Below are 21,512 nucleotides of genomic sequence, written 5' to 3'. Positions count from 1 at the left end.
CAGAAAGGAGTTTGGTTCGCAGTGGTGGATCTGAAGGATGCGTATTTCCACATATCCATCAGGAAGTCGCATCAAGCTTACCTTCGGTTTTCGATCGGCACATCCCAGTACCAATTCACCGTTCTCCCGTTTGGGTTGGCCACGGCACCGAGGGTCTTTACGAAGGTCATGGCGGTGGTGTGCGCCCACCTAAGGCAGAAAGGCATTTACGTTTATCCATACCTGGACGATTGGCTCCTCGTAGCGGACAACAGCGAGGCGCTCCAGTTAGACATATTAACCACCCTCAACCTGTTGGACTCGTTGGGGCTGTGGGTCAACCACGAAAAGTCCATTTTGACTCCACAGCAGAGATTGGACTTCATAGGGGTAACCCTATCCTCTCGAGACGGGAGGGCATACTTACCGTCAACCAGGGCGAACACCTTGCAGCAGTTAGCCATCGATATCGAGAGCCGCCGAAAGGTTTCGGCATGGACAATTCAGAGACTGTTAGGATTGATGGCAGCTACTACGGCAGTCATCAGATTTGCAAGACTCAGAATGAGGATCTTACAGGCCTGGTTTTTGAGGACTTTCGACCTCAGACACAATGCTCGACGAACTTACCTTTCGATACCGAAGCAAGTGAGGGCATCCCTGAGATGGTGGTTCTCGATGTCGACTCTTCTCGAAGGCGTTCCATTCCAACAAGACGCGCCTTCGGTAACGATCACGACGGATGCATCCTTAGAAGGATGGGGAGCCCATTGCAGCTCTTTAACCTCTCAGGGTCGTTGGTCTCGATCACAGAGGGAGCATCACGTCAACCATCTCGAACTCCTGGCAGTAGAAAATGCAGTAAAAGCATTTGCACAGATGATCGAGGGCAAGAAGGTCTTGATCGCGACAGACAATACTACTGTAGTGGCATACATCAACAGGCAGGGTGGAACAAGATCACACCCCCTGAACCGTTCTGCACTCAGGATATGGAACTGGTGCATAAAGAGAAGGACTTACCTGACTGCGATCCATGTAGCCGGCAAGGAAAACGTCATTGCGGACTCTCTCAGCAGATCCTTCCATGTCGACCACGAGTGGGAGCTCGACGTCGAAGTGCGGGAAAGCCTTTTTCGGTACTGGGGCCGCCCTGTTGTCGATGTCTTCGCTACCGAGGACAACGCAGTCTGCGCCAAGTTTTGCAGCAGGGCAGGAAAAGGAAAGCGCTCTCTAGGAGACGCTTTCACCAGGACTTGGAGAGGAAATCTCCTGTACATGTTTCCTCCCTTTCCACTTTTGACAAGAGTGATAGCCAAGATCCAGATGGACAACTCCGATTGCATCCTGATCACGCCGTGGTGGCCTCGACAGACGTGGTTCTCCCACGCTCTTCGGCTATCGAGAGGGGATTACATCAGACTCCCGTCGACACCGAAGCTACTGTCTCGACACCAGGGCAGGGTTCGACACGCAGATCTGTCGACCCTCAAGATGACTGCATGGAGGATAACAACCACTCCTCCTCTGGAACTAGAACTTTGACTGTGGATCACATTATATTGGCAGCGCTAAAGCCTTCCACTAGGAAAGCTTATGCAGCAAAGTTGCAGAGATTTCGGAACTTTGCTTCAGAACAAGATCAAACACCAGAATCTTGCCACTTAGCCTTTATCCTCAATTATTTACTGATGCTTTTTCAGCAGGGACTTAAGCTTACATCCATCAGAGTGCACTTAGCTGCAATTACATCTTTTCACCAAGGCATAGATGGGTTTACACCCTTTACCCACCCAACAACTAAGAAATTTTTGAGAGGGCTTAAGAACACAATACCAACTGTGAAAAGTATTGTACCTCCATGGAGCCTGTCAGTTGTGCTGCAAGCACTGACACGCAAGCCCTTCGAGCCCATGGCTTCGACAGACCTTAGGCTACTTACTTTTAAGACTGTCTTTCTAGTAGCCATTACATCGGCAAGACGGGCAAGTGAGCTTAGAGCTCTTAGGATAGATGTCCCGTACACTATCTTTCATAAGGATAAGGTTGTGCTACGCACAGATCCAGCCTTCCTGCCTAAGGTAGTGTCTACTTTTCATCTGTCCCAGCATATTACTTTGCCTGCCTTCTTCCCTAATCCAACTACACCTCTTGAGTCTTCCTTGCACACTCTCGATGTAAGAAGGGCTCTTGCTTTTTACAAAGACAGGACAGAGACATTTAGAAAAACAAAGCAATTGTTTATTTGTTATGGTGAGCCTTCTAAGGGACTCCCTGTCTCTTGCCAGCGGTTGTCACGCTGGATAGTGGAGACGATTGAATTGGCCTACTCTATCTCTAAATTAGAGTTAGTGAAACCTGTGACAGCTCATTCCACCAGAGCTGTTTCAACGTCGGTGGCTTTCACCAGAGGTGTTCCACTGACTGAAGTCTGTAGAGCCGCAACGTGGTCCACTCCATCCACGTTTGTTAAGCACTACAGTTTGGACACCCGTGCGAGGCAGGACTGCTCATTTGGGAGGACAGTGCTTTCGGAGATCTTCAGATGATGCACCAACCCACCTCCAAAGGTATGTCAGCTTGCTACTCGCCCATATGTGTGATGCATAGAGACCACGAAGAAGAAATGCAGGTTGCTTACCTGTAACTGTAGTTCTTCGAGTGGTCATCTATGCATTCACACAACCCACCCACCATCCCCACTTGGTGGTGCGAGACTTATAAATGACACTGTTTTATTGTGGAATGTACTTTACTTTATTTACACTCATGTTTATGGGGGCACAACGTCGGACTCCTGTAAACTGAGGTAAGGGCGGGAACCCCATGGACGTGCGCGGTAGCGTGGGGGGAGGGGTTCCCGCCAAAAACGTTCCACTCAGCTATAGTAGGTTCCGGTCTGGTCTCTGCGCAGGCGCAAAGCCCATATGTGTGAATGCATAGATGACCACTCGAAGAACTACAGTTACAGGTAAGCAACCTGCATTTGTCGATCCACTCACAAGGACATTTCCAGGGTTCAGGCTTTTAAACTCATGAAATGAATGTGCTTAAATTTTTGAGATTATCCCTTTCTTAAAGGCGCAGGGTGAACTCAACCAAGTTGCTGCTTTTAACGTATGTTGTTCATCCTGTTATTATACTACGTATAACAACGTTATTGCATGTCACCTTGTGCAGGCTTGCCCTTGCATCTAGGCAGAAGAACCACCCACTAACAGTACCTCTCTCTTGTGTCTAGATTAAGTACGTTAGAAACCACTTAAATGCACAAGGAGTAATATGGTTTTTCCAGTCTGAGATTCTATGAAAACTATTTCTACGATTTGATCTTTCAAGTTGTAATTCTTTTCAGCGTGTGTGTGTGTGTGTGTGTCCGTCCGTCCGTCTGTCCATGTCTAGGGATGAGCAGCTAAATCATCACTTTGAGAGCTTTTCTCTCGTAGCTCTTCCTGGCTCCTACTTGTGGTTCAGGTGCTCTGGCAAAGCCACACACTTAGATGCTTGATTTTATGGAGCCAAGTTTGAAAATATATGTGGCCCATCTACTCTCTCATCTGCGTACATCCTGCTTCCAAGATGGGCTTCAACAGCCGGGCTCGCTCTCAAATCTTGTCTGCTGTAATTTGAGCATCAGTGAAACATGGTCCTCTCCTCTGGCACCTCTGAAGCAGCGAAGTATACGAGACGTGACTCACAATGATACAGCGGCTGGGGAAACGAAAGGAACAGCCGCGTTCCCATTCCACGGTCACAAATTATCCCATTCCCTCCAGTGTGTGTGTGGGGGTGGCAGCGGGTGTGTGTGTGGGGGAGACAGTGACATATAAGGAGAGGACAGGTTATCTGTTAAAACATTACTAGCCCCACCACACACAGTTAGCTCCATCTGTATCCCAATTAAACACCAAAATCCGCGTGTGAATATGCGGCGCGCACAGAATTGGCTCGGCAAAGAATGTTTCCGACTCCTCTTTTATTGCCTCTTGCCTTGTTTATGTATCGCAGAGTCGGTGCCATGTCTCTGCTGGAGACGGACGGATCCCCGCTATCACAAGCGTCCTTCTGCTGTTCTCCATCCCCTGTTCTTGCGCTCTTGTTTTCAGCTCTCCCTTTCTTTCCTTGCAATTGGAATCCAGTGACTATCCAAACTTCAGTGGGAATATAAAGGCCTTTTGGGGGGGAGGGGTTGGGGATGGAAGGGAGGTAAATTAGGCTCCTGTCTCTGCAGAACTCTTCAGAGTCCAGAGGGCTAGCAGATGTCCATCACAACTGAGTTCAGCTGCTTCTGTGTCGGGTTTATTTGGCCGTCATTCTCCACCATCTAACTTGATGGCGCATTTCATGGTTCTCGCTGCAAGCAAAGCAAAGCCATCTCTGATAGAAATTGGTTTTGGAGCTTAGCAGCCGGACAGGGCTTGTAGTAAGCTCCAGAAGAAAGCGAGCCTGGCGGGTTGGCAAGTGTTCGCAGAATGAGTTTGAACAGTTGGTGCTGCGTCACCTTGGGGGATGTTAGCCTTGAACGCATTGACTCACATAGTTGGACTGGAGGTAATGACAACCATTGAAAAGGCTTGTATGGCGGTCAGATTATTCCCCACCCCTCATCTGGTTTGAGCTGCCGCCCCAAGCCCCGGGAACTGGTCTTAAGGCACATAATGAGGCCAATGGGTTGAAACTATGCAGGTCTGAGTCCACTCAAGAAGATGGCCACAAGACGTAGTGATGGCCATCAAACTGGATGGCTTTAAAAGGGGGGGTGGTCAAAAACCTGGAGGAGAAGACCATCAATGGCTCCTAGCCCTGCCTCCAGTATCAGAGGCAGCAAGGCTACGTACACCAGTTGCTGGGTGCTCTTGCACTCATGTCTTGCTAGTGGGCTTTTCTGTGGGCAGCTGGTTGGCCAATGTGTGAACAGAACGCTGGACTAGATGGACCGTTGGTCTGATCCAGCAGGGCTCTTCTGATGTTCTTACATTCTTACCTGGGAACATCTTATCGGTCGCCTTGGGTTCCATGATGGAAGAAAGGTGGGATTAGAAGTGTACTAAATAAATCAAATGCGTGTCAACCTCTAGCCTGCTTCGGTTGCCCCATTTGATCATCTCTCAGGCTATGGGATAAGAGCATGAAGTTCTTTCCCATCACCATTGAAAGCCCCACGAAACTATTTGGGGAGGGGAGGGGGAGACATGGGGTCGGTGCAGGTCTGGGCCGGCCTTACCTTGTCAAAAACCCCTGCGGATTCTTTGCTTTGGTACCTGTTACATTTTCACAGCACATCAATATGCTCCAGGAAGATGAAACTGTTCTTGTATCTCGTTCGTATAAGAATGAAATGTGGAACACATTTCATGGTGGATTATCACTCTGAAGGCCTTTTCCATTCATCATGAACTCAGTAATTTCCTACATAATGTACTGCATCAGGCGTGGGGGATGGGGAGGGATGTCATAAAACTCAGCTGGTAAATCCTAAAAGCAGCAAATTACGTTGTTTTGCCTCCAAATAAATAAGTAATTAGGACGCACTGCTAGTCTTGGCACTTTTCCTCTGCCGAAAGACTGGAAAAACAAAGCCGACCCCTGTGAACATCTTCTTCTTCTTCTCCTCCTCCTCCTCCTCTTTTTTGTTTGTCGCTACTAATTTAGGGTACCAAATTGCATACCGCTTGGCAACCAGCAGCCCGAACAAGTTCACCACCGTGGAAGTTGGCTCCACAGTCCGGCAGTTTGTGGCTACAGATCTCCTGCCCGAATCGGCGTACATCTTCCGAGCCTCTGCCAAGACCCGGCAGGGCTGGGGGGAACCCTTGGAAGCCACAGTCATCACAACGGAAAAAAGAGGTAACGGCTGCAGCTGGGACGGAAGCTGACTTCTGCAAGAGTCATCTGTGTTACGCTTGTCCCAAGTCAGGTTACTCAGGCTCATTAGCTGGCCCAGGGGGGTGGGGGTGGGTTGGCTTTTCCCCCTTATTATATTGGCTCAGGGACAAGGCCCTTTTTGCAGGCGATTTCCCACAGACCTTCCCACTGACTCCAAAAAAAGAGTATCATCACCAAAATGAAAATGAAGGATTGATTGGGCAAATTGCAGAAGGCAGATGTGACCAGATCCGTGTTGTTTCCCTGGCTCCGCTTTGCTGTGTGTTGTCGTTTCCGAGAAAAATGCCTTTTGGGCTGGGCTGTGGAGAGAAGGTTCGTCTCTTTTGAGGATCTGGGGCAGCTGTGTTGGGGTGCAAAATGGCAGGAGGTCGCTGTGAGTGGTGGGCAACCACTGTGAAGGCTGTGGAGCAGGGCTGGGGAACGTCAGGCCCAATCCGCTCTCCTGCAGACCCACTCCGTCCCTCTGGGGTTGCCCAGAATTATGGCCACTTCCTCTTGCTCCATCCCCTTTCCCTTGACAACCAACCATTGGGTCATTTCCTGGCTTTCCTGGCAATCTTCTCCCCATTCTAAAAGGTCGAAATGTCTCTCCGGAGGCTTTGTTGGTAGTACTCAGAGCTACAATGTGCTGGCATTGTTTGGTATTTGGGGAATATTTTGGCTCCACCCACTTTTGCCTTTAGCTCCACCCAACACTAGAATGTGGCCCTCAGGAGCATCTCTAACATGGAACTTGTCCCTCGGGCTGAAAGAGGCCCCATGTCAAATGAGCAAATTTTGCTCATAACCAGAACGGTGTCCACATGTCACAAATAAGAGCCATAATTTGTATGGGATAAAGCAACTGGGTGCACACACAGGGACAGAGGCCAACATTGGGGGCCACCCTTAGGAAGCTGCCAAAGTTCTGATGGCCCAGCAAAGCCTACAAGGGCTGAAAGCTGTCCTAAACCCCCGTGATGGGCAGCTGGGTCTAGAAAGCAACCATGATCAATTTCCCATGGTGCTTCAGACCTAACATCACATGGTGGGAAATTAAAATGGAGATCTGCTCCTGGAAGGCTGCCATTTTAAATTTCCCATAATGCCCCGGAGCAATGCTACATCAGGCAGAATTTTAAGGGGTAGCTTAACAGTTGCCTGCCGCTGTCTTAAGAACATCAGAAGAGCCCTGCAGGATCAGACCAAGGGTCCATTGAGTGCAGCAGTCTGTTCACACAGTGACCAACCAGTTGCCCATGAGAAACCCACAAGCAGGACATGACGCAACGGCGCCATCCCACCCACGTTCCCAGCAACTGGGCTACACAGGCTTACTGCGTCTGAAACTGGAGGTAGCCCACAGCCAACAGGACTAGTACCCATTGCTTCTGTTCTTCAAGCTAGCTTGCAGCTAATAGACCCTATGACATAGGGCACCCAACACTTTCCAAGCCCTGGAGCCTGTGCCAGGCCTACTCCCTGACCCTGGCAAGGCCCAGCTGTCCTGCTTGTCTATTAAGGATCACGCTTGTGTTACCCATTCCAGGCTCTGATCCTTGGCCAGGCTCGAATGTGACAAAAAGTTGGGAGAATTTCACTCCAAACCATGGGAACTGGCTCTAAATATCATACACATTATCTTCCATACGCAGACCTCATTTGCTTGCTGATTGATTATATGTATAGTCTGCTTTCCCGTGGCCGTGCTGCATAAAATCGACATTGCGCAAGACACTTGACAACAACTCACTACCAAATGATAGCGAATCTAAGAGTCGTCCTATAGGAAATGTTTCCGGATGGAAACTCAGAGAGCCGGGTTTGGCTGCTGGCAGTTCTAGAGCAGCCGTGATCAGCGCCCTCGTCTACTTCTCTCCTAGGATACCTGTTTCCCCCAAGCCATCGTCCGTTTGTCCATCACTCTCATGGTTATTATTAACTAGACGTTAAATCCAGACCTGCAGAATACCTACCGCTGCCTCTGAGGGGAAATTATTTGAAGTGTCGGTGAAAACAGAAGCAAGGAGCAAAGCATGTCAGGGTTTGTCTGCACTCCCGGTTTGACCCCTGGGCTAAACTGAAGTGTGAACGCAGCCACTCGCGGGTAAACGATGCTTAATCCCTCACGTTGGTGTCTCTTTCCTCAGTGGATTCCAATGAGAACCGTTCACAGAGGCTACAAAGCCGCTTGCTCACGTTATGTCCGGCGCACCTCCTCTGCGCATTGTGCTGTTTCATGCTCCCATCACCACACGCATTAGGAAGCCCCAGGGCTGCTTGGTAAAGGGGCAGTTTCTTTGGGAGTAGAGCGCGCTAGAGATGGATTCTGCCGTTGGTAATGAACGGTGTGTTTACAAATGCACCGTGAGCAGCTGGGAATCGAGCCCGCGCATGGGCGAGTCAGACGGCGTGGCCGGGAACAAAACGGGTACGGCACAAGTTGAGTTGGAAGACCTCTCAGTCCTGAAAAACCTCGGCCCGCAACACCAAAACAGCCTTGCAATTAGGGGGGCTAGGTGCAAAAACAAACTTAAAAAAGGGCAGGGCTCCTGCACTTTTAATAGTCATTTCTGTTTCCAGCTCACCCTTCATGTTTAAAAAGAACATGAACAAAAACTTTAAAACGTCCAATTCCCTCTTCTACACAACGCCTAATGGTGGAGGAGCCCTGCCCTTTTTTCTCTCTTTTTTTTTTGCATCTGGCCACCCTAATTGCAATGCTGGGGGGATTTCAGAAATTCAAAATTGCAGGAGATAGTGAAGTACCCATCAATGACTAGAATCCTGGTTTGGTTTGTTTTTAAGCACATGAGTGAACATGGTTCACTCCTCCCACGCCCTCCCAAACAGACACTCTCCCACCAATTAGAAACAAAAACGCTGTTTGCCTGGAAAGCATTCCTCCCCCCACTACTCCTCGGCCACGATAAAGCCAATTAAACAAGACTGTGCAGGAGATACCGCTGGGCACGTAATAGCTGCTTTGCATAATTTCTCTCTCTCTCTCTCTCTCTCTCTCTCTCTCTCTCTCTGCAATAACAATAGGCCCTATTAGCGTTAAGCACTTAGGGGTACATTGAATGCTAGAGCGAAGATATAAAGCACAACCCCTCACACGCACACACCCCAAATGTGTGGCTGTTTGTCCCACCTACGTCATCTCCCGCTGAGCAGTGAGAGCGAAGAGTCGTTCAGTTTCTAAGAACTGGATGGCGGACAACACGATATAAAGCCTATGTGCCACAGCTGAGGCAGGCTGGCGCTTCAGCCCTAAGCATCTACGTCCGTGTATTGGCATGCAACACTATCCTTCATGCCCACCCCTGCAACATGATGTCATGCGGGGTGAGCGAGTGGGTGATGGATGCAGCACCAAAGCTGAAGCGCACGAAGGGTGGACCTGATCCGTGCCTGGGTGAGAGACCACAGGGAAACCCTGTGTAAATCAAATTGACTTTCCTAAAGTCAGATGGGATAGAAGCATATTAAGTGATGTTTCTGGAGTTTTCTGATGCAGCAGCTGTTACTGCACGGATTTGCTAGTGCGGCACGCCATTGGACAGCCATTGTTGGTTGTTTTTATGCTCTTCATGATTTTAATTTTTGTGAACCGCTCAGAGAGCTTCGGCTATTGGGCGGTATAAAAATGTAATAAATAAATAAATAAATAGCTCAGCTAAAGGTCTTCTTGCTGCTACCAAAATGAACACACATTTGTTATGCATTTGATGAGCCTAAGCTTCAAGCTGAACTTCTCTCACTGCATAGGTGAGGGATCTTAGCCTTCCAGATGTTGCCGGACTACATCTCCCATAATCCCTGGCCTTTGGCTACGCTGGCTGAACTGATGGGAGTGCAACAGTATCTGAAGGTCCAAGGTTGCCCACCCCTTTCTTACAGAGACAACAGATTTGCCCAGGGACTCAAACTGCAGTGTTTTTTGAACTTAGGGAACATCCTAATCTTTTAGATAGCACCACTGCATGTCGTGATAGCTGTGTGGAATGCCATTGCATGTGAGTTGCTGGCACCTGTTGTCGGGGACGTCATCAGCCTCAAGTTATGCAACCAGCTGCCCTATGCTCACTCCAGTTGGTAAATGTGCATTTTAAATGCTTTGAATTAAATACTTCTGTGATGGCTGTGCATTCCACAATGTGTTCCTACCATGATTTCCAGAACTCTCATCTAGAACACTTCTGTAGCAACTAGCAGGAGGCGCCTGCTTTCTCTTCCTATTTGTTCCACCATGCTTTGAACCTTCTTTAGGCCCTGGGCCCTTTCTCTCTCTCTCTCTCTCTCCTGGGCTCATCCACATTTTAAAAAAACAGGACCAGGCAGTGTGCATTTTGGTTCTTCTTCATGGCCTCTGTGCATCATACATATGGGTTCTGCACCTGTGTGGAGCCCCGTTCAGGAAATACCTATCCCTGAAGAACTTTTGGTAGGCGCCCTTCCTCTCCATCCCAGCGCACCTGTCCCTGGTGGGCTCCCACCTATTCCTTCAGGAGAGACGGAGGGCATGACAGCGTCATCTCCTGGTTTTCCCCCTTCTGGGGAGAGAAGAGGAAATTAGATGTGAGGCTGCTGGTTTTGATAGCAGACCCACGATCAGTGTCACGTCCATTCCGCTGTAGGGCCATTTCCCCCCCCCCCCAAACTGGCACTTGGGAGTTAGCCACTCAGATTTACATTTCGTTCACATTTAATGGGCGCCGGGCACCTCGATAATCCCTTAAGCTCCTTTAGAAACCCACGTATCAAATGGGTATGTAGAAATACAGAGCTTGTCCTGAGCGTCTTATTGCCAGGTGCACTTGCTAAAACCAAAGGCAGCGCTGAATTTCTATAATCCGTCGGATTTTCAATGTTACTGCGATGCCCTTTCAGCTTTCTGATACGTGTTGGATGGATTCTAATGGTGCAATTCAGCATCAATTCATGCTGGCAAGAAACTGCTTCCCCCCCAACCCCCATTTGGAGGGGAAGGGGCAGCAGAGACCCATCCCCTTAAAAAAGTAGGAAAGGCCTTAGCTCAGCAGTGGAGAGCCTGCTTGGCAACCAGAATTCCCTAATTTCAATCACCAGCATCTCCAACCTATTTATGTATGTATGTATGTATTTGTTGACTTAAAGCATTTTGATACCGCCCTTCAACACATGAGATTCCAGGGTGGTGTATAGTATAAATAAGAAATATTTTAAAAACTCATACAAGGCAATCAAAGTAACATGCCACAGCCATAAAAAAAGGCAGCAAATTAAACAACAGCAACACCCAGTTACCCTTCCCTGTTGAATTTCTGTTTGGTTTGTGGGTTGAAAAGTTGTCGCTTTGTGTTGGTGTGTTTCTGCCTTTTCCATGTGCTTGTTACGATTTTAATATTAGCTTTGTTTTTGTTTGTTTTCGAAGGATGTGTGTTCCGCCCTGGGATCCCTAATGGAGGAAGGGTGTTTTTATCCATAAGTTTAAAAAATAATAATCAATAGCCGGGTGTAGCAAATAAGACAGCTACTTGGGTTCACAAGCTAGCCTTGCCGGCGCCTGGACGCTTTGCCTTTCCTGCCAGAAATAATTGCTCTTTGCATTGTCTAAACTCCAGAGGACTGGCAGGAACAGTTCCCTACATGCAGTCAGGGAGTTTGTGTGGTAGTGAGGGAGACCTTTGAAATCATTAGGAAGAAACAGACTAAAACTCTGTCGCGGGGGAGAAAGGGAATACAAGATAGGATCCGCCACCTGCTTTAGGTACACATATCAGACGAAAGAGCCCAATCCCCCCCGGGCCACAGACCAGCACTTGCTTCCACCAACAGAATAACCCCAAACTCTTTAATGCCGACCTTCGCATCGCCTGGTACTACTCACACTGTCGGTGTCAAGGATTCTCCCGGGCTAATGGCTTGGGCACCATCAGGCAACGGAGGACTGCTAAGGGATGCTGAGCTATAAAGGAAATGTTTTTCAGAGAGGTGGGGGGGGCAGCGGAGAGAGAAACAACCCCCCCCAAACAAAAGCTGTTCTTTGTGGAAGCCTGTTGGACATTCGGGCAGCCAGACGTGCCTGTTTACGGAAACGGGTGCTGACGGAGTTGAATTGAATGAGTTTCTCAAAGGCCGGCACCACGGCGTCGCCAATCAATGCCTGCTTTATTACATGCCACACATTTTAATCGATCTCCGTGATAAACAATTAAACAATTATTCCTTACTCTATGGAGTTTTTCTATCGGAATCAATGGGCGCTGAGAGACAGGGCCAGGGGAGAGTTCTGAATTCAGGTGCTGCCACTGCCGCCGTTTGCGTCTCGTGCACGAGGGTTAACCATTCACTACCCCCAGAATGGCGGTGGGGCTGGCTGAGTAGTCTAAAGCTAAGGCTTCAGAGTGATTGAGTGCAAGAAGAGGGTTGTGGGATGCATGGAGGCTGATTCACACATCCCGTTTGATGATGGTGTAGCAATGGGGGAGGGGGAAACAGTGTAAATATGCACGTGTGAAACACACATGGCTGTTTTGCCAGTGGAGAGTCCACGGAGCTCAGTACTAGCCATCATCCGGGGCCTGTCTACACGGCAGGGGGTTGCTGCCACGATGAGTCAAACCCCTACGCTTTCACTGCTGCAGAGTGGCGGCAGCTAATCCCAACACTGCAGCAAAAGCGCAGGGTTTCCAGTGCCAGGCATGCCTCAAGTCCTCTGCCCAGGTGTGTGCCCAGCGCCGGAAAGCCTATTTTTATATGAATGTGAATCCGGGAAAAGGCGGGGGGAACATCCCCTGAAAGCAAGGCTGGGGAAGGAAAGACCCAGCTGTCTCTGCAGGAGGAGGTGGACGAGATCCTGCGCAAAGGGGCAGCCTCTGCGACGAGGAGGTGGAGAAAAAGCCCAGGTGGACGGCGACCAATAGGAGGTCACTTTCCACCCAGGAAAGCCCCTGACATGGCTCTGGAGTGGAAGAGCCAGACTGGCCCTGCTCTGGCTGGAATGTCGGGGTAAATCCCTGACTTTTAAGCTGCAGATCTTCACCTCTTTGCCCCCGGGGTGGCTTCGTCGTATAACTGATGCAGCGGTGATTCAGAACCACCCCAGGGCAAAGACGGCATCAAGATAGCCCCCTGGACCCTGTTGTTCCTTTAACTGGAGACGTCAAGGGTTGTTGAACTGCGGCGGTTGCAGGTCATAGGACAGGAGGAGCTCATGAGGATGGGGAGCCCACATGGGCGACTTGCAAGGAGGTGCCGGTTGAATGGTGCCCTGCCTGTCGCCTGCTTGGGGGTGCCCTCTGCCCCCTCCTCCTTCCTGTGCCCCCTCATGGTCCAGCACACTTATCTGGGGCAGAGAAAGGAGGAGGCAATGAGAGGGGGCAGGCGGTCTCTCCCACTGAGGAGGGGTAGTGGGTCTCTAAATCCCAGTGTGCCTGGCACGAACATGTGCTGTTTGTTTTACGTTTCCACTGATGGAGAATTTGGCCTTTTATAAGCAGGGAATCCTGATTCCTCTTTCTCACCCTCCGCACCTTTCTGAGTGGCGGCTTTCCCCCCCTTCAGCCCAGATAACATAGGCAAACTGAAGTGTTATTCAGTGCTCACAGAGCACATATTGAGCCTGACAGAAGAGAGGATCCGGCTACCAGAGTGTGGCAATGATGAAGCCAGGCAGAGCCCAGGGCCAGAACCTGAATGGGAAGCTATCCGCACTGGGGGAACGCTGGGGCAGGATCAAAGGAGGCGGCTGTGGTCTCATGCACTTTGGTTCAAGGCAGGGCTTGGGTCTTCCTCAGGCCGTGCTCTCCTCAGCCATTTGATTGCCAGCCTCGGCCAGGTATTGATTTAACTCTGAATGGAAACTGTAGGTGTTCTCTAACCTTGGCGACATTTAAAGCACAGCAAGCGTGAAGCCTGCCTTTTGCTTCGCGGCTATTTAAAGGCACAGCTACCGGATGGCACTCGAGGCCCAGGGAAGCAAAGTTTGATCCGGAGGGAGCAAAATCGGCATCTTCAGCACCGATGCATCACCGTGCAAGAATACTTGGGCCGGGCGGTACTGAATTTGGGGGAGTTCTGTTAATACCACGAGGTTCCGTTTAGCTTAAATTTGCTTGGAGAACAATAAAGCCTTCATCTTTAATTTCAGAACGACCGGCTCCCCCCAGGGAATTGAGAATCCCCCAGTCTGAAGTGACGTCCCGGAGTTTACAACTGCACTGGGTTCCTGGAAGCGACGGGTCTTCTCCAATACGCTACTTCACAGTGCAAACGAAGGAGCTGCCCGGGGGTGACTGGCAAACGTATTCTTCCTCCGTCAGTCACGAAGCCACCTCCTGTACAATTGACAGGTATCGCTTAGACACTCACAGCAGGAAATAGGGGGTGGGGGGAAGCCCAACATACCTTGACACAGAGAGCATCTTCTTGCCTCAAAGCGCCAAAGAAAGTCTTCCCCCGTTGTAGGGAGGGAGATGAAAGCCTCGCTTCGAAGTTCCTTGGAGACCGATAAACTCATGATTCAATCCAAGGTTGTAAGTCTCCATCTGCTTTCTCAAGAGTAGGCCTGTTAAAGCTAATGATGTGATGGGAACTAATGTAGACTAATTAGACACCCTAGTAGGGTGTTGACTTAGGCCATAGCTAAACCTAAGGTTTATCCCTGGATCGTGACACACAGGGCATCCAGTGCTCAGGCAGGGGTGAACACTGGATGATCCCAGGATAAACCTTAGGTCTAGCTGTGGCCTAAGGGTAGGGTTTGTGTGTAAAATTTGCACCAGTGTGCCTCTGTCCTCACTCCACTTTGAATTCCCAGGTACCTTTACACAGTGTTGCTTCACAGTCCGTGCAGGTGTCTTGAAGTGGTTGGGCCTAGGACATGGGCACCGCCATCTTGGATCTGCACACAGGCATTGTATGGGTTCTGAATGTGTGTGGCCAAATTCAAGATTTGGTTGTTGTGGTAGAGTAGGTGGATGAGGAGAAGGGCACTTGCTACTTTCCAGATGTTTTGGATTCAAGTCCAATAATCCCAGTCTGTTGGCCGTATTGGCTGGGGTTTATGGAAGCTGTAGACCCAAACACCTGGAGGGCGCCAGGTTGCCTCCCCCTTGAAGTAGAAGGTAGAGACTGGACCAGGAAATCTTGGGCTCAAATCTCCATTTGGCCATGAGATTTACTGGCTAGCTCTCGGCATTTCTCAGCCTACGCTACCTCATCCAGTTAAGAAGATAGAATGGGCTCACCCATTTCTTCTGTTTGTTTGTTTTTTGTACTGCAAAATCATACCATTTCTCAATGAAAGATGGGAAGAACAATGGAGGAAATCAACAATTAACATTTCCCCTCCCACATGGGGAACAAGCGCTGAGTAATTAAGGTGCAGTTAAGAGCCTGTGCATCTGTAATGCTGCTGCCACCTTGAGCAGGAACCAATAAAAAGGGCAGAAGCTTTAAGGAGGAAGCTGCTAGTTAATGTTGCAGGTGACCTTCATCGAATGAGCCTTATTTCATTGTAAATGTTATACAGGGTTCTTGGTCACGGGGACGGGCGTTGTTGAACAAAATGGCATTATAGTGTGTCATGTGGGACCATTGTTCTGATTCAGTTCCCAGCTGATTGCACACACACACACACTTGAGGAAAGAGCTGCTGAAACTGGAATAAGGCGAAAATATTGTGATAAATCCGTGAGGAAGGAAGAGTTTCTAGCAAGTCCCTGCTTTGCCACAGTGTCTGCCTACATAAATCCACGCCTCTCTCCCTCTGCTGTTGTAGGGAAGGAACAGCGAGGACCAGGCCCCTTCTCAGTCAGCCTCTGTGTGGGAGAACTCTTCGTCAGATGGGAGGGCAAGATTTTAACCCCAGACAAATGGTTTTCCAATTATTTCCTCATAAGACAATTGGCAGGCTTTCCTTTCCTCTCACTTGGCTCGCCAGCAATGCAGGAATTTCCAAACGGTCCTGAAATCCCCCCTTTTGGGGGGCCATGATTGTTGAAATTCATTCCCATCCGTGCATTGAGATGCCGTCTCCGTGAGCTCCTTATCTTGTTTTCAGATGAAATGAGGGCAATTTTATCTGTATTGCCATACTGAGGAATGAAGAGATAACATCGCCCTGTTTAAACTGCCGTTATCCAGCCTTCATTAGATTGTGCCGGAATTAAAATTCTTGTAACGGTGGCCACCACAGCCACCCTGTACCTTCAAGGAGACTTGCCCGTTGCTGTTCCTCTCTCCCATCCCTCTCCCCCCCCCCCACCCCACAACCTGCTGTAGGAAATTAAGGCTGTTTTGACAATGCTGTTGGCGTACTGCTAAAGAAGGCTGGGTCATGGGATACGGTTTTCTGGCACTGAATTAAAAGCAGTTTGCTGCAATTTTCTTCTTCTTCTTTACATTTGTAAATACAGGGGATTGCTCCCTCTGGTGATAATTTTCACTAGCAAAATGGGATGCTGGATGCAAGGCTGGATGAATCAATCTCCTTTCCCTTTAGTTCATTTTCGCATCTGTTTTCCCATGATTTGTCTTCCAATATTAATCACTGGGTTGTTGTTGCTGTTTTTCCTTAAAAGATGCATATTGCAAGCTGTGCACGCACTGTATGCATGCTTCTCTGTGGATGTATGTGCCCACGGAGGGAGGCTCTGTGGATCCGTGGTAGAGCCTCCGCTCTGCATACGGAAGGTTCTCGGTTCGATCCCCGGCTACTCCGGGTAGGGCAGAAAAAGCTCCTGCCCCAAACCCTTGGAGACCCCTTCCTGCTAGTCAGTGTCAGCAACGCTGGTTTAGATGGACCTATGATCTGACTCTAGAGAAAGCTGCTCCCCGAGTTCCTTTGCTCCCTAACATTTGTAATGTCCACTTTAAAAAAAAAAGTAGTGTTTGCAGGGGTTTTAAAACAAACACAACCCAATATTTTTATGCCTAGAGAGCCCTGCACTGTATTCTTGCATCTGGAGCACTGCGAAGGACCCTGGATTGGAAAACTCAGAGATTTGGTCAGGGCGAGGCAGTTTGGACTCAGGTTTGGCTAAGGCCGAATTTCGAAAACATTCTGAGTCAAATGTCAGGAAATGACTCGCCGCGCCTGTAGCAAGACTCTGCCGCTACTCGCTCCCTTCCCTGCTCATCCAGGAATGCATAACGCTGCCTTATACTGAACACAGCGAGCACGACGCCGCCTGCTCCAACCTGCAGCAGCGCTCCGAGGGCCCTTCGCAGCCCTGATACTGACCGGGGCTTGAAGCTGACGCGTCCTGCACGTACCGCACGGATCTCCTCCCTTTGAACCTTGTCCCTTCCTCCTTTCCAGACCTCCCCTCCTCCTGCTGCATGACATCAAGGCTCATTCCTCAAAACCAGATGTCGCTCTGGCTAACGGAACCACAGTGGAGATGCACACGGTTGCCTTGGCTTGATTGACTTCCGCCTCCTCGCAAATGGGACAGGAAAGAGCTTGGGTTGGCTTACAGCTCTGCCCCAGAGCAACTGGACTGTGATGCAGCAAGACCTGGTTGTCCTTGCGTGTCCTCAGGCTGCTTCCCTTTTCTTTCCCTGCACCTTTGGTGACCCCTTCCTCTTACCTTGCTGGTGCTACCTGCCCGGCATCCTTGTTCCCCATTCCTGAATGTTCATCTGCCTCTTTTTATTGTCTGCTCTGTTGTTCCTGGAACTCAGTCCTCCTGCCTTACCTCCACCCGGAACTTGACCCTACTTCGCCGCCTCTTAGAGCACCCGCTTTGCAAACAAAAAGACCTGGGTCAATTCCCCGGCATCTTGAACATGTTCACTTGTTTTTTTAAAAAGGACCAAGCACTTTCTTTGCCGGAAACCCTGGAAAGCCCCTGCCTGTTGGAGAAGACACTCCTGGGTTAAGGAGACAGATCCTTTAAGGCAGCTTCCTATGGCCTGAATCTTCCTGGGATTTGATCCCACAAACCTCTTCCCAAGCTCAGGGGCCAGCTCCTGTATGTCCGTCCATGGCTTGGCCTGGCTGTTCCTGAGCCTTTCGTACACTTAAAAGATCCATAGAGACCGTCCACCACAGGCATCCCTCCAAAGAGGCTTCTCTTTTACTTTTTACATCCACTGAGCATTAGAAACTCTTTGTTTTTATTTTCTATGCCACCCTGGGAGGGTTCCACCCTGAAAGGCAGCCTAATATTTAAATCAATCAATAAATCAGTCAATAAAATAAAAAAGATCTGGCCTTTCATCCTGTCCAATGAAGAGCTTTTATTTCTATTTTTAATATCAAAGCTTCATATTCTTGTACTGAAGGAAATTGATCAAACAGAAGCTGTGTCCCATCGTCTAATGAATGCAAACAGTTGCCTTTTCTTTCATAAGAACCCTGCTGGATCGGACCAAGGAGTCATGTAGTCCAGCATTCCCTTCCCACAGTGGCCAACCACAAGCAGGACAGGAGTGCAACAGCGCCCTCCCACCCATGTTCCCCAGCAACTGGTGTACAGAGGCATACTACCCTCTGATGCTGGAGGTAGCATAGAGCCATTGATCGTCTCCTCTTGCAGGAATTTCTCCAATCCCCTTTGGCAGCCATCCAAATTGGTGGCCTCTGAGCCATCCTGCCATCTCCTTCATGTGGAGAAATGTCACATATGAACCTTACAGCTACTCTCCCATGGCAGTTTCTACGATCGTGGTAGCTCCAAACGGTGCATGTGTGAACGGAAGCAGCCTGCCCTCCTTCTCCAGGATCAGTGCAGTCACAACTGTCTAATAGCGAGACCTGAGGAACGTATGTGTTGGCTCCTTTCCAAAGCGCATTTTCCTTGTGGGCATCCCTCAAAGCAATTTAACATGCCGCCTATCCCAGTGCGTTTTATCCCACCGTGTTTAATCATCTGTCCCCGGTAGTTTTATCTGTATTGCTAGTTGGCCCTACAGGACCAAGGCCCTGGACTGACTTTAACCGATTAATTAGCTAAGCCTATTATGCGCGACTCTGAACTCCTGCAGACCTTGTTAGTGGCTCAAAAGGGAGTCTCCCGCTGGCTACCCTGGAAGCTTCTGCTGAAGTCACCTCAGCTGGAAGTCAGCCTTTGCATATCTTAAAGTCACTGAGTACACAGAAAACCTGCAGGGATTCCCCTGTCACTGTCTGTGTTAAATAAGCTGAGTAACAGTATTAGTTGGAAACGCAACTGCGATGAAAAATAGCGCTCCCGCAGCACTGTCTAGTAGATTAACCAAGAAGCGTGCGGCTGGGGAGACCGTGCCAGCTGTCCCTCTGCCGCTCAGGCTGCCCTTGGATAAATCCATGGATGTCTCCTGCAAAGCCGGCAGGGGCGGATGCTGTTTGATTGCCACAAGAAGGGCCGCACCGGTTCGCGGTTTAATCTTTTCTTATTATTTCCAAACACCAATAAATAAATAAAAACATTACAGAGCAAAAAAAACCCAAAAAACAACAACGAACAAACAAAAAACACAAACATAAAATGTTCTTCCAACATTCTCCCCAGCAAAAATAGGTAACAATGTTGTTGTTATTATTATTATTATTATTCATAGAATCATAGAATCATAGAATAGCAGAGTTGGAAGGGGCCTACAAGGCCATCGAGTCTAACCCCCTGCTCAATGCAGGAATCCACCCTAAAGCATCCCTGACAGATGGTGTCCAGCTGCCTCTTGAAGGCCTCTAGTGTGGGAGAGCCCACAACCTCCCTAGGTAACTGGGTCCATGGTCGTACTACTCTAACAGTCAGGAAGTTTTTTCTGATGTCCAGCTGGAATCTGGCTTCCTTTAACTTGAGCCCGTTATTCCGTGTCCTGCACTCTGGGAGGATCGAGAAGAGATCCTCTTCTCGATCCTCCCAGTATTAGTATTAGAGTAAGTATTATTCTTACTCTATCACTATCAACTCCAAATCACCAATTTCTCTCTTAAGATTTCCTACGTTATTGGTTGAATCCACAGATATACAAGTCATCTTTTTCTCGTCCCTTCATAAAATTTACAAAAGGTTCCCATTCAGTTATAAATCCTAAAGACGGTTCGCTAAGAAAAATGCACCTGGCACTTGGGAAGGTTGGAAACCTATAAGTGTGTGTGTGTGTGGTTGGTTTCTGATTTCAACTCCCACCTCCTAGCTGAAGACTGCGGGGTTACATATGGACACTGCTGAAAGCCGTTAGTATATCTGGGGGTGCTTTTTGCTTTAAATCTTGTGAAGATCTGCCCCTTCTCTGCAAAGAAACTTTTGGGAACAGCTCAAGGTATTTTGGCGCCAGAGGCAGAAAATGCAAATAGCAGTTAAATCATCTGGATTCCTTTCATTGGTACCCCAAAATTCGATGATTAGAGAGCATAATCTAATGCTTTCAACCCTCCCATGGACAGATTTGGAGTGTGAGTAGCAGATACAAATAGAACAGGAAGAGTCCATGAGTTGGCTGGTTAGGGGTGTGTTATTTTCCCCTTTGATGCTCAAAGGTGGTCCTGACACACTGCATATGACCTCATAGATCCCAGGCTTTACTGTCCTGGTTAGCAATTCAGACCTGGGCCACAGCCACACCTGGTAATGCTCCAGCCCTCTTGCGCACTTACACCTGGTAATTTATTTATTTATTTATTTATTTTATTTTATTACAGTTATAGACCGCCCCACAGCCGAAGCTCTCTGGGCGGTTTACAACAATTAAAAATAGTAAACATTAAAAGTACACAAAAATTAAAAAAAAACATTAAAAAAACAGTATAAAAACAAGAGTATCCATTTAAAAACAACAATTCTGGGGTCCATTAAAAACAAACTTAACGTTGTTAAATGCTGTTAAACTGCCTGGGAGAAGAGAAAAGTCTTGACCTGGCGCCGAAAAGATAACAATGTTGGCACCAGGCGAGCCTCATCGGGAAGATCATGCCACAGTCAGGGGGCCACCGCTGAGAAGGCCCTCTCCCTTGTTGCCATCCTCCGAGCTTCCCTCAGAGTAGGCACTCAGAGGAGGACCTTGGATGTGGAGCGCAGTGTACGGGAAGGTTCATGTCAGGAGAGGCGTTCCATCAGGTATTGTGGTCCCAAGCCGTGTAGGGCTTTATAGGTTAAGACCAGCACCTTGAATTGGGCTCGGAAACATATGGGCAGCCAATGCAAGCGGGCCAGAATCGGTGTTATATGCTCAAACCTCCCTGTTCCAGCTATCAATCTGGCCGCCGCATTTTGCACAAGCTGCAGCTTCCGAACCGTCTTCAAAGGCTGCCCCGTGTAGAGGGCATTGCAGTAATCTAATTTGGAGGTTACCAAAGTATGGACAACTGAAGCTAGGTTATCCCTGTCCAGATAGGGGCGTAGCTGGGCCACCAACCGAAGTTGGTAGAAAGCACTCCGTGCCACTGAGGCCACCTGAGCCTCAAGTGACAAAGATGGTTCTAGGAGAACCCCGAAAAGACATACAAGGACATTTTTACCGGTAGTTTGGATAATGTGGAATAAGAAGCAGGAAGCCACACAATGGAAGCAGTATTTGCAAAGTGTAGTGTGCCCCCACAGTTACCAGTGAACTTCAACACTGCTATGAAACTAGTGTAGATCCAGCCCTGAGCAATCTCTTTGCCTGAGAACCGTACGGAGAGTTTCTCTGAGCTTTCCCTCAGAAAAACTCTCCGTACGATTTTCAGACAAAGTTATTGAGGGGGGGGG

General features: G+C 48.9%; 1 protein-coding gene across 2 annotated transcripts in view; it reads left to right on the top strand.

The window, feature by feature from the left end:
* SDK1 (sidekick cell adhesion molecule 1) overlaps positions 1–21,512 on the top strand; it is a 563,777-nt gene that overhangs the window by 459,944 nt on the left and 82,321 nt on the right. For both annotated transcript variants that reach the window (XM_063143659.1, XM_063143658.1), the window contains exons 29-30: positions 5,632–5,826; positions 13,979–14,180. In XM_063143659.1, coding sequence (XP_062999729.1) covers positions 5,632–5,826; positions 13,979–14,180 — 397 coding nt within the window. The remainder of the gene's footprint in view (positions 1–5,631; positions 5,827–13,978; positions 14,181–21,512) is intronic.

Source organism: Elgaria multicarinata, chromosome 17, assembly GCF_023053635.1.
Source record: "Elgaria multicarinata webbii isolate HBS135686 ecotype San Diego chromosome 17, rElgMul1.1.pri, whole genome shotgun sequence".
Classification (NCBI taxonomy): Eukaryota; Metazoa; Chordata; class Lepidosauria; order Squamata; family Anguidae; genus Elgaria; species Elgaria multicarinata.
This window is presented reverse-complemented; position numbering and strand designations above follow the sequence as displayed.